The sequence below is a fragment of the Notolepis coatsorum genome (assembly GCF_963971535.1).
Source record: "Notolepis coatsorum genome assembly, chromosome: 18".
In the NCBI taxonomy this organism is placed as follows: Eukaryota; Metazoa; Chordata; class Actinopteri; order Aulopiformes; family Paralepididae; genus Notolepis; species Notolepis coatsorum.
This window is the reverse complement of record NC_140182.1, coordinates 98,975,046-98,987,927: the sequence shown is the minus strand read 5'-3', so window position 1 is coordinate 98,987,927 and position 12,882 is coordinate 98,975,046. Positions and strand designations below refer to the sequence as shown.

General features: G+C 45.2%; 1 protein-coding gene across 1 annotated transcript in view; it reads left to right on the top strand.

Moving 5' to 3' along the window:
- The window catches only part of lrriq1 (leucine-rich repeats and IQ motif containing 1), a gene marked incomplete at both ends in the record, with an annotated part of 160,285 nt that overhangs the window by 121,548 nt on the left and 25,855 nt on the right, over nt 1-12,882 (top strand). Inside the window, one exon of the mRNA XM_084335301.1 lies at nt 10,305-10,554. Coding sequence (XP_084191427.1) covers nt 10,305-10,554 — 250 coding nt within the window. The remainder of the gene's footprint in view (nt 1-10,304; nt 10,555-12,882) is intronic.

Below are 12,882 nucleotides of genomic sequence, written 5' to 3'. Positions count from 1 at the left end.
CACCGGCACTGATCTTCTCTCTCTCTCTCTCTCTCTCTCTCTCTCTCTCTCTCTCTTCTCTCTCTCTCTCTCTCTCTCTCTCTCTCTCTCTCTCTCTCTCTCTCTCTCTCTCTCTCTCCGTGTATGTAAGCCGATACCCATTTCAAGTGGGTTACTCATGTCCAGCACATCCACACAAAGAGCCCGGATAAAATAAACACGCCGCGTCGGATATCTCGGAAAGAATCTGTCATGGGTTTGGGGGCTAATCACCTCCAGAAGGAGTTCGCCTCCGAGCCTGAAACGTTAGCCCCTGCCGGGGAGCGCTGGCTGGGCCGGGCTGGCTAGGCCCCGGGCGTTGGGGATGGATCCGAGTGGGGGGGGGCTTCCACAGGTCAGGACTAGGGGAAGTGAGAGGGGAGGCCTTTTTCATGGAGACCCAGCATCTCAAGAACCTCGAGCCAGATCCCGGCATGCCAGCGCCGCCACCAGCGCCGCCATGTCACCCCGTAAAAAGGCAGCAGGGGCCGTCTCCTCCAGACCCCAGTGCCAGGTTTGGGTTTCGCCTTTTACAGGCTCCCGTCTCTGTGTGATCAGAAAAACCACTGAGGACACGGGACATTAACCACCGAGGGGTGGGGGGTTGACGTCCAAACCATTGACCCCTGTTACTTTATCAGCTGATGTAGCTGCTTCACTTCATCGCTCCACAAAAGCCGGCTTGTTTGATGAGTTGTCCCAGACAAGGGTGGAGGAGCGAGATAAAGATACTTGGAGAGACGCAGTACTGGAAGGAATGGCTGTAATACAATAGGCTGCTTGGATGGAACCAGGGCCGTTTCTCGGCAGCCAGTTGGCCCGTGAGCTTATCCACGGTTCTGTTGCGCTCGGGAAGAGATTCCAGCCCTCAGGAATCACGCACGGCGCTGGAAGCCTTGACATAACTCACCTGTGGCTCAAAAGAAACGCGTGATGAAATGGCAGCGCTGCCCCGTGCCCAATGTCCTGTCTTTGGGATTTCATGTTGACAAAAGAAAAGATCTAAACGTTTCCGTGAATGAAATTTAGTTTTGATTACTCGCATCAAGAAGGCTCAAGGGAGCATTTTAAATTGTTGCTGCACGCTTGAACATAGAAAGCACTTTGAACAGCGGTGAACTCATGATAATATATCGTTTTGAGAATCATTCATTCATAAATATTTTGGAAATGCAATTCTAATAACAAAGCGCTTAACCAAAAGCATATATAAAGACAAACATAAATGCAGTGGTTGAACTGTGGAATTGATTCCAATTCATTTAACCTTTTTTGTTCTTCTAAACTATAAACATATAATGGCAAACACACATGCAACAACAGATTCATCCATAGCCAATAAAGTTGTATTTCATGCTTGTGACAGAATTGGACTTGCATGAGTGTGGCTAGAGGGCAGCCGCACCGCCCCATTGGTGCACGTTAAGGAGTGTTTTCTATGTGCGTGTGCTGCTGACTGCTGGATGACCGAGAGGGCCTTGCTCCCTGGGGGGAAAGCCTTGACCTAGGGGTCCCGGGGGGGGGGGGGGTGGGGGGCAGAGGAAAGGTAGGAGACAGGCCACTCCGAGATAAAAGTCCCCCCCCCTCTCTTTAAAGTCTGACTGTGGAAGTCCTAGCGCCATATCCCTGCAGGGGCATCTCTCCGCGTTGGGGCCAAGGCAGGAAGCAACGGTACTTCTCATTGTACTATACACCATGACTACTTCAGACCGTATTCCTTGAAGAAGTTGTACTGCATCTATAGGTGTTACTTCCTCCATGTGAAGTTGTACTGCCATCTATAGGTGTTACTACCTCCATGTGAAGTTGTACTACCTTCTATAGGTGTTACTTCCTCCTTGTGAAGTTGTACTGCCTTCTATAGGTGTTACTACCTCCATGTGAAGTTGTACTGCCTTCTATAGGTGTTACTTACCTCCATGTGAAGTTGTACTGCCTTCTATAGGTGTTACTACCTCCATGTGAAGTTGTACTACCTTCTATAGGTGTTACTACCTCCATGTGAAGTTGTACTACCTTCTATAGGTGTTACTACCTCCATGTGAAGTTGTACTACCTTCTATAGGTGTTACTACCTCCATGTGAAGTTGTACTACCTTCTATAGGTGTTACTACCTCCATGTGAAGTTGTACTGCCTTCTATAGGTGTTACTACCTCCTTGTGAAGTTGTACTGCCATCTATAGGTGTTACTTCCTTCTTGTGAAGTTGTACTACCTTCTATAGGTGTTACTACCTCCATGTGAAGTTGTACTACCTTCTATAGGTGTTACTTCCTCCATGTGAAGTTGTACTGCCTTCTATAGGTGTTACTACCTCCTTGTGAAGTTGTACTGCCATCTATAGGTGTTACTTCCTTCTTGTGAAGTTGTACTACCTTCTATAGGTGTTACTACCTCCATGTGAAGTTGTACTACCTTCTATAGGTGTTACTTCCTCCATGTGAAGTTGTACTGCCTTCTATAGGTGTTACTACCTCCATGTGAAGTTGTACTACCTTCTATAGGTGTTACTACCTCCATGTGAAGTTGTACTGCCTTCTATAGGTGTTACTACCTCCATGTGAAGTTGTACTACCTTCTATAGGTGTTACTTCCTCCTTGTGAAGTTGTACTACCATCTATAGGTGTTACTTCCTCCTTGTGAAGTTGTACTACCTTCTATAGGTGTTACTACCTCCATGTGAAGTTGTACTACCTTCTATAGGTGTTACTACCTCCTTGTGAAGTTGTACTGCCTTCTATAGGTGTTACTTCCTCCTTGTGAAGTTGTACTACCTTCTATAGGTGTTACTACCTCCATGTGAAGTTGTACTGCCTTCTATAGGTGTTACTTCCTCCTTGTGAAGTTGTACTGCCTTCTATAGGTGTTACTTCCTCCTTATGGAGTTGTACTGCCTTCTATAGGTGTTACTTCCTCCTTATGGAGTTGTACTGCCTCCAAAGGATTGGCTCAAATTTGCCGTTAGTCGACTATTGGTCGACAACAAAAAATATATATATTTAATATATATATTTTTTTCATTCAATTTGGGCTGTGGGGGGTGCTTAATGTCTGAAGGAGTTGACTGAAGGCTTCTTGTCCTCTGCAAAAGCATGCAATTGGTCCACTGATGGATACATCTTGATATTTGTCTAGTGTGTTCATTAGATGGGTGAAATCCTCTTTCAGTGCCTCTGTGCCTGTTTTCGTAGGCAGTTAGCCTCTGGTATGCGTGCCATTAGCGTTAGCCACGCTTCTATGCCTCTTTTCTTTTGAAAAAAATGATAATTTTTTTTTTTTATTATTATTATTATTTTTTATTATATTCGACTAAGAGGTTGGCCAGTCGACTACGGCCCCTTTCGACCGATTAGTCGACTAATCGATTAATAGGGGTCAGCCCTTCAAAACGAATGCCGTTACTGGCGATCAGAGCATCAAAAAACGACCCCCCCCCCCCCCCCCCCTTTGATGCATTCATGATGAAACATGAGAAACAAATGAGCCATAGTATTGTCTCCATAACTATAATATAGAATATATAGCCCTGCAAACACAGTGACGCACAGTGAAAATGCCTGTCTTTTAGCGTGGCCCAGTTAGAACGGAATAAAGATAATAGCTGGCAGTAAATGAGTTAAGATCAAACTGCCACCGATCCTCGACCGCTGTGTGACCTGTCGCCGTTGTTTCTGCGTTGTACTTGTTTCTGCGTTGAGGTGGAAGGGAGAGGGGCCCTGGTGACGGACTCTAAAGTGCCAGCATCATGTCTCTCCTTTAGCTCTTTGGTAGCTGTAGGCCATGACCCAACTCCAGACCCCCCCCCCCCCCACACACACACACATACATCCCAGAGCACTGATTCTCTCATATTATGACCAAGGCCCTTGCTGCCTCACGCCACCCTCCACCCCACCCCTTTTATAGATAGACAGACCTGGGTGATTGGATAATGTGCTTAAGAGCCCCCACTTAACAGGCATGACTCCTATACCCGACCCCAAGCAAGGGGAAAGGAGGGATGGAGCTTGTGGTGGTTGGTGTGTGTGTGTGGGGGGGGGGGGCTTGGGGGTGAGCAGATAGTTCATCAGGGGTCGAATAGGGAGTTTTTCTCTCAGTGCTACTGAACTGTAACACAGAACGCTAACCTCTCAGGCTCTCACTCAGAACATCTCATGACCAGGTCTATCAGTGCTTTATATTAGGAATATTTCAGCTTCATCAGCTGGAGGCCCACATTGAGTATGTTATTCCTACTATGGCTGTGACCTAGGCCCTTTAAAACCTATATATACTTGTACTCTTGTTATATAGGGACCTAGGCCCTTTAAAACCTATATATACTTGTACTCTTGTTATATAGGGACCCAGACCGTTTAAAACATATATACCTTTACTCTTGTTATATAGGGACCCAGATATTTTAAAACATATATACCTTTACTCTTGTTATATAGGGACCCAGATATTTTAAAACATATATACCTTTACTCTTGTTATATAGGGACCCAGATATTTTAAAACATATATACCTTTACTCTTGTTATATAGGGACCCAGATATTTTAAAACATATATACCTTTACTCTTGTTATATAGGGACCCAGGCCCTTTAAAGCCTATATACTTGTGTAAGAGCACTGGGACTTTTAACTATATGTATCACTCCGCCGCACAGTTGTTCTATTAATAACCGTTAATTAGGCAATTTATTGTACTGTTCGCTCATATAGTAGTTCCATACATAATTTACTGTGTGGAGGTATGGAGAAACACATATAAAACCAACCCACTTTTCATACTAAAGAAGAAAGCCATAAGAATTGTGAACCAAACAGATTACTATGAACCGACAAACGCACTTTTTTTTTTAAATCAAATACCTTAAAATTGGATCTTGTTGATCTTAGCGCTGCAATAATAATGTATAAAGCACATAACCACTCACTTCCAAGCTGCATTCAGGAGTTGTTCCAAACTAGAGAGAGCCGGTATAAACTATGGGGAACTTGTGTCTTCAATATCACAAAGGACAAATATAAAAAGTAGATGTATATCTGTTAAAGGGGTAAAACTATGGAATAACTGTGACAACGAATACAAAATGTGTAGTTCGATACATACATTTAAGAAATTATTCAAATAAGGTGATACATAAATATAAAACCTTATTATAATCCTAATTATATTTTACCATAACATAACTGTATTAAAATTGTGACAAAAAAGAAAATAATGTGCATAGGTTTTGTATGTTACTGTATAAACTGTACACTAAAACTATGAAACTTTTACTGGTGCGACATTAGCAGACAGACATTAACAGACAGATGATACAATCTATTAAGCACAATAGAATAATATATTTATGAAATAAAATATGGGCCAGGGCTGTACGACTGTATAAGCGGTTGAATACAATTATGTGGGATATAAACTAAATTAAATATAGCTCAACAGATAGATATAGTACAATGGACCTGTCTCAAACCCTGCCCTCTTTTCTTGATCCTCCAATCACAACTGTCGCTTACCTCGGACAAACTTGGTTTGTCCGAGGTAAGCGACAGTTGTGATTGGAGGATCAAGAAAAGAGGGCAGGGTTTGAGACAGGTCAATTATAAGTAAAAATAAAGTAGGAATATGAGTAGGCCACCAGGGCTGTGCAACTGGGCAGATGTGGTCAATTATACAATTATATACACTAGTTAGAATGAAGTAACAATACAGTGGGCAAGTATATGGTCCAGTAGGGCAGGGTTGGAGTTATCACCTGAGAGCTATGGGGGTCCAGTAGGGCAGGGTTGGAGTTATCACCTGAGAGCTATGGGGGTCCAGTAGGGCAGGGTTGGAGTTATCACCTGAGAGCTATGGGGGTCCAGTAGGGCAGGGTTGGAGTTATCACCTGAGAGCTATGGGGGTCCAGTAGGGCAGGGTTGGAGTTATCACCTGAGAGCTATGGGGGTCCAGTAGGGCAGGGTTGGAGTTATCACCTGAGAGCTATGGGGGTCCAGTAGGGCAGGGTTGGAGTTATCACCTGAGAGCTATGGGGGTCCAGTAGGGCAGGGTTGGAGTTATCACCTGAGAGCTATGGGGGTCCAGTAGGGCAGGGTTGGAGTTATCACCTGAGAGCTATGGGGGTCCAGTAGGGCAGGGTTGGAGTTATCACCTGAGAGCTATGGGGGTCCAGTAGGGCAGGGTTGGAGTTATCACCTGAGAGCTATGGGGGTCCCGGAACCGTGCGCCGCCAGAATGTTTTTGGACAATCTTTTCCTGAAATTGTGGCCGTTTTCGAAGTCATATTTAGAGGAATATCTTATTAGGAGTCTAATACTAATGAGTAATGACATCACACAACCGTCTAATCATTAGACTATTGTGTGATGTCATTACTCAGTCTCATTCTTAACCATCAATATTTGCTCATTTTCTTACTCACCTCTGATATATAATGTCATATTTACTTATTTGCATTTTGCATCTGATAAAATACAACAATTTAATTTGACAATTAGACTAAATTAGAAGAAACTTGAATGAACATTTATTTAACTCTGTCTCTGCACTTATAAATAAAAAACGAACAAAAAAAACCTAATGGAAAATAAATAGTTGTATGGCACTTAACAGCAGCATTTATCAGGATACAGTAACATTATCATCTGATAGAACATAAAATCATAAATACTTGTATAAATAAAATAAATAAATAAATAATGTTATAAACAAATGTGCACAGGTAATCAAGAACTGAATGAAAAATAAATTGCACTGAACAGAAGCATAATTTCAGTAGCAGCATCTTCTTAGAACAACAACAAAAAGTAACTACTGCAGCATGTCACCAAATAAGCAGCAACATTACGAACAGTAATACAATGCACTTTTCAGTCTTCGTCAGCTCAGTTCAGCTCTCTTGTCTTCCTCAGTTTCAATTTATATTTTTGGGTGCAATTATTCTTTTAAGCCAGGTATGCCTACATATCTTTCACCAGGCCATACCCATATAATCTAAGCATGTCTTCAATCCCATGTTTAATGATGATTGGATTAAAAAAAAATTAAAAATGTGATAAATTAGGCAAGAACACATGATGCTCAGCTTGATTAGAATATAGTGTTTCTTAAGTAGCTGTTTGCATGTGTCCCAGCTACAATACATGCAGCTTGCTGCTTCTTCTTCATCAAATGGATTGGAGTAGATTTGGTAGACACACTCATGGGGGCGACGCATAGCTTGGAGGTGAAATGCAGCCTATTCCACAACATTAATTACTCTGTTCTTTTAAAAACTGAAAAGAAAAATCTAATCTATTAACAATTTATTTAGGTAACATAAATAATACTAATTCATACATTGAAAAAAAAATATATAAAACATATTTTTTTTTAGAGACCCGACAGGTATTGTTGACTATGGGGGCCATAACTCGAACCCTGCAGTAGGGTGTGTTAATGTAACACAGTGGGGGGGTGTCAGTGAGGGTCCCGAGCCTTGTTGATGAAAAAACTGTTCTTGTGGCGTGAGGTTTTGGCCCTGATGGACCGCAGCCTCCTGCCAGAGAGGAGTGGCTCAAACAGGTTGTGACTGGGGGTAGGGGTCTACACCTTTTCGGTTGTTTTCTTTTTATAAATGTCCCACTACTTCTATCCCCAGGCCATCAGGATGCTCAACGAACAATAACAATATGTAACAACCATCAAATGCACTCACAGCCCACAGCACACACATCCACACGCACACACTCACTTTAAACATACAACTCACTGCAGCACCCACTTTACACACTTTAGAACACCTAAGCACACTTTATATTTATTGGTAAAGAATTTGCACTACAACCCATACCTCATTACACCTTACTGTAAATTGTACCTAAATTGTACCTCATCCTTTGCACTGTATAGTATATTGTATGGTAACTCAGTTACTTCTACTCTACATTGAGCATTGTATATATGTATATACTGAACATTTTTGTCTACGTACCTGACTTCTATTTTATACTTGCTATACTTATTTTATACTTATCTATTTTTGCCTAGCACAGTCTCTGGAGCGTAACAGAAAGAAGCATTTTGTATAAAAGTATTCTGTACTTCTGTATGACAACTAATAAAGAAACTTGAACTTGAACTACATACATGTCCTGTACATTGCTTTGTAAAAGAAGCCTATATACTTGTACTCTTGTTATATAGGGACCCAGGCCATTTAAAGCCTATATACTTGTACTCTTGTTATATAGGGACCCAGGCCATTTAAAGCCTATATACTTGTACTCTTGTTACATTTTGTTACACCCATTTCCGTTTATGAATATAAGCGAGGGGCGTGACCGTGCTTCTTCCTTCCCTCATAATTAATTCGGAAGTAGTTGCTACAGGCGCACTTTAAACAGTGGAATATTGGCTTTTTTATCTTATAGTTTTTTTCTTGTTGCTGTTTCTTCGATATGGCATCGCCATTCTTGGGGCTCCACCAGCGCACTCTCCTTCCAACCTCTGCCGTTTGCCTCAGCAGCGTGTGGCGCAGAGTGCAGTGCCGCCCGAAGGCCGTTGAGCACCCCTCACTTGTGAGGAAGATAGCTCCGGCGTCCCCATCAACAGACCCCCGACACGGGCACGGCCTCTCTGGTGGCAGACGGTTGCGGCACAAGCTCTTCGCCTGCTTGCTTCCGCCGTTCGGTGGTGAGCGAGTTGGAGGAAGAGTATACACAGTTTGAATATGTACATTTGTGATTTTTTCTTTTCCTTTTGAAAGTCCACACGTGTGTTTTTGATTTATCTGTAAACAAAGACCGAAAATAAACTATTCATTCATTCATTCAAGAGTATGCGGGCCGCGGGGTTCGATTCCCTTCGGTTCTGCGGAAGAGCTGGTGCCAGAGAGGACCTTGCGCTCTCCTACCATCACATCCGAGAGGGTTACATGGAGGGGCCGGGGGGGTTTCATCTTTGATGCCTCGCTGGCAAAGAGTCGGGGTTCGATTCTCCGACGCCAAATGGCGAGAGGCCTCGTCCTAATAGACGTAAACACGGAGGTAGAGAGGCGGCACTGCTATCCCTTTTTCACCTTGTACTGTATGTTTTCTCTTTATGTGGTAAGGTCGAAAATATGGCAGGCGGCAATTCTTGTTTTGAAATGGAGCCACTGGGACTCAGGTGGACACGTTTTAAACAAACAAATAGTCTCAGAGCCCACGGTTTGGTGGTTAGCTATCGTGTTTGGCTTTTTCAAAGCAATGAAGCGGGCGTATACACAGCTAGTAACACTAGTTACAGCTAGTAACAGTGCTCCTTGTTTTCACCTCGTATGTTTTCACGTTACGTGAGGTTGGTTGGGGACGGGGGATAAACCCTCCCCTTTGGGGTGTGTTATGTCAATTTGATGAAATACTGACGGCATGGGTGATGAAGAGGTGGCTTAAAACAAGCGCTCTCATTGATCGGGTATCCCCTGTACGCACCAGTGTGATGACGCACGTACGTGGGACTCCGCTCTGTCAGGTTCCCCATGGCGCCTGGCATTTCTCGGCGGGGGGGAGGGGTCCATCGAGGTACTGTTTTTTTTTATTCGTGGCAGAGTCAGTTCACTGGCGGAGTTGGGGTCCGGGACCCCGACCCCGCAAGATTATGACCCCACGAGATTATGACATTGTACACGGCGTGCCGGACGCCCTTCCCCCTCAGCGGGTGGATTGTCGGGGTACTGTTTTTAGCAGTTTAGGTCAGCCCCTCTAAGCGTTCCTGTGTAGTTCACAGTCCTCCAGGCACGGGGCGAGCCATGCTCTTGCTAAGAAACCTGTCAGCCTGGGTTAAAGGATCAACCCCCTTTTGGAGTGGTTGTCTCCCCGGTATGCCAGCTGACCCCACAAGATTATGAGGGGGAGCCTCTTCAGAGAGTTTCAGAGCCTCCTCAGGGAGTTTTTCGGAGCCTTCCCCCTCAGTGAGAGAGCCTCCTCAGAGAGTTTCAGAGTCTCCTCCTCAGAGAGTTTCAGAGCCTCCTCCTCAGAGAGTTTCAGAGTCTCCTCCTCAGAGAGTTTCAGAGCCTCCTCCTCAGAGAGTTTCAGAGCCTCCTCCTCAGAGAGTTTCAGAGCCTCCTCCTCAGAGAGTTTCAGAGTCTCCTCCTCAGAGAGTTTCAGAGCCTCCTCCTCAGAGAGTTTCAGAGTCTCCTCCTCAGAGAGTTTCAGAGTCTCCTCCTCAGAGAGTTTTCAGAGCCTCCTCATCAGGGGGTCCTCGCGGCGTACCAGGCGGAGAAGGGCCTTCACCTGTTGTGTCCTGTCCGTGCGCTGGTGGTGTAAAGGGTGGTGTCACGAGTAAACGCCTGGAGAGGTCTCGATGCCACGGCCTCGTTGACCTCACCAGGTCCCTTTGGTCAGGTCCTGGACTCTGCAGCAGGCCTGCCTTTGAGTGGTCCATGGGGCTGGGACCTCCTCCGCACCCCGCTGCTAAGGCTTCGCTGGCAGAGTCAGAGTTCGGAACCCCGACCCCACCAGACGCCTCGCGGGCAGAGTCGGGGTTCAATGACCTCGACCCCACGAGGTGTGGGAGCGGTAACACGAAAGCTTTCAAGGTTACAATAAGTAACAAGGTAATATCCCAGCACAGCAGAACGCTCACAAGAACTCATGTAACTAGGGTTATAGGATAACCTTCGTTATATAGGGACCCAGGCCCTTTAAAGGTCCCATGCATTATAAATGGCCTTTTACAGTGTTTAGCACACACACGCATTTTACACACAACCTGATGGCGTCCCTGGTAGAGAGAGAGAGAGGGACCGCGCGCAGGAGTGTGTAAATGTGTGTGCGCGGGGCTGGTGGAGGGACTTTTCCCTGGTAGAGAGAGAGAGAGTTTCAAGTTCAAGTTCAAGTTTCAAGTTTCAAGTTTCTTTATTAGAAATACAGAATACTTTTGCATGAAATGCTTCTTTCTGTTTTGCTCCTGAGAGTGTGCTAGATAAAATAACAAGATAGTGTAAAATAGTATAATATAAGTATAAAATAGAAAGTAAAGTACGTAAACAAGTGTAAACAAAACAAAAATGTTCAATATACATATACAGTATATGTACAGTCTATACTTCTGTATAGTCTATACAGTCAGCTACTATACAGTACAGTGTAGCATGGTGAGGTATAGCTTAGCTTGTGGTGCCACCTTGTGGTGGTGAGGTGCAATGATGCCAATAAATATAAAGTGTGTGTTAGTGTCTAAAGTGGGTAAAGTGGGTGCTGCAGTGTGTTGTTTTTAAAGTGAGTGTGTGCGTGTGGATGTGTGTGTTGTGGGTGTATTTGATGGTCTGTTATTGTTCATTGTTCATTGAGCATCCTGATGGCCTGGGGATAGAAGCTCCTTCTGAGTCTCTGTGTGCTTGCCATGAGACTCCGGTATCACTTGCCTGACCGCAGCAGTTCAAAGAGGCAGTTGTTTGGGTGGCTGGGGTCTTTGATTATTCTCTTGGCCTTACCCATACAGCGCTTGTTGTAAATGTCTTGGAGAGTGGGAAGCCCCCCTCCAATTGTGCGTTCGGCTGAACGGGCCACTCTCTGTAGTCTGCTACGGTCTTGTGCAGTGCTATTCCCAAACCAGGAGGTGATATTGTCAGTCAGGATGCTCTCTATTGTGCATGAGTAGAAGTTCTTGAGGAGCTTCTGACTCACTTTGAACTTCCTTAGGCGCCTAAGGAAGTATAGGCGTTGTCATGCCTTCTTGATAACACTGTCAATGTTCATGGTTCAGGTCCATGTCAAGTCCTCGGATATGTGGACTCCGAGGTACTTAAAACTGTTCACTCTCTCAACCGGTGCCCCGTCGATGCTGAGGGGGCTGTAGTCTCCCTCCCAGTGGTCTCCCTCCTACAACAATTTGACCTGACTCCCACTGCCATGCCTCCCACCCACAAAGCAGGCAACTCCTTGGATCTCATATTTTCCCGTAACTCCAGCATCATTAACACCACGGTAACTCCCCTACATGTATCTGACCATTCCTTCATATCCTTCTCACTAACTCTCATGCTTAACCGAAAGGTCTTCACCCCAACTCAAACCGTCTCACTCAGACGTAACCTGGCCTCCCTATCCCCCTCCACCCTCTCCTCTGACATAATATCCGCTCTACCTTTGAGTGACACCTTCTCTGCTCTCCCCACAGAGATGGCAACCTCCACCCTCCTCTCAGCCCTTGCAACCTCCTTTGACAAGCTCTGTCCCCTTGTTGAGAAACCTGCCCGCCGTTCCCCACCCAGTCCATGGCTGACGGATGCAGTGAGAGAACAAAGACAGGTCCTGAGAGCGGCTGAGAGGAAGTATAGAAAGTCACGCCTCACTGGTGACATCGACACATATCACAACCTCTTGTTAACATTCTCCAAAACCATTACTAATGTCAAAGCTTCTTTCTTTCACCATAGGATCGAGGCCTCTGCCAAGAATCTTCGCAAACTGCATGCTACCATGTCCTCCCTCCTCACTCCCCCCCCCACCCCCTCCTCCCTCATCTTTTTCTGCCGAAGACTTTGCGATCTTCTTTGAGGAAAAAGTGGAGAACATCCGCAGCTCCTTCTCCCAACCCCCACCCATTCCAAACGCTGAATCGAGAACCTCATCCTTCACTCTGTCATCTTTCTCTCCCATTACAGAAGCCGAGACCCTGACACTGGTAACGTCGAACCGTCCGACTACATGCCAGCTGGACCAGCTACCCTCCCCACTCCTCCAGACCATAGCACCGGACATCCTCCCATTCCTAACTGCAACCATCAACTCCTCACTCAACTCGGGGGTGGTCCCCACCTCCCTAAAACAAGCCAGAGTCACGCCCCTCATAAAAAAACCAACCCTGAACCCCACCGTCATAGCCAACTATCGTCCTGTCTC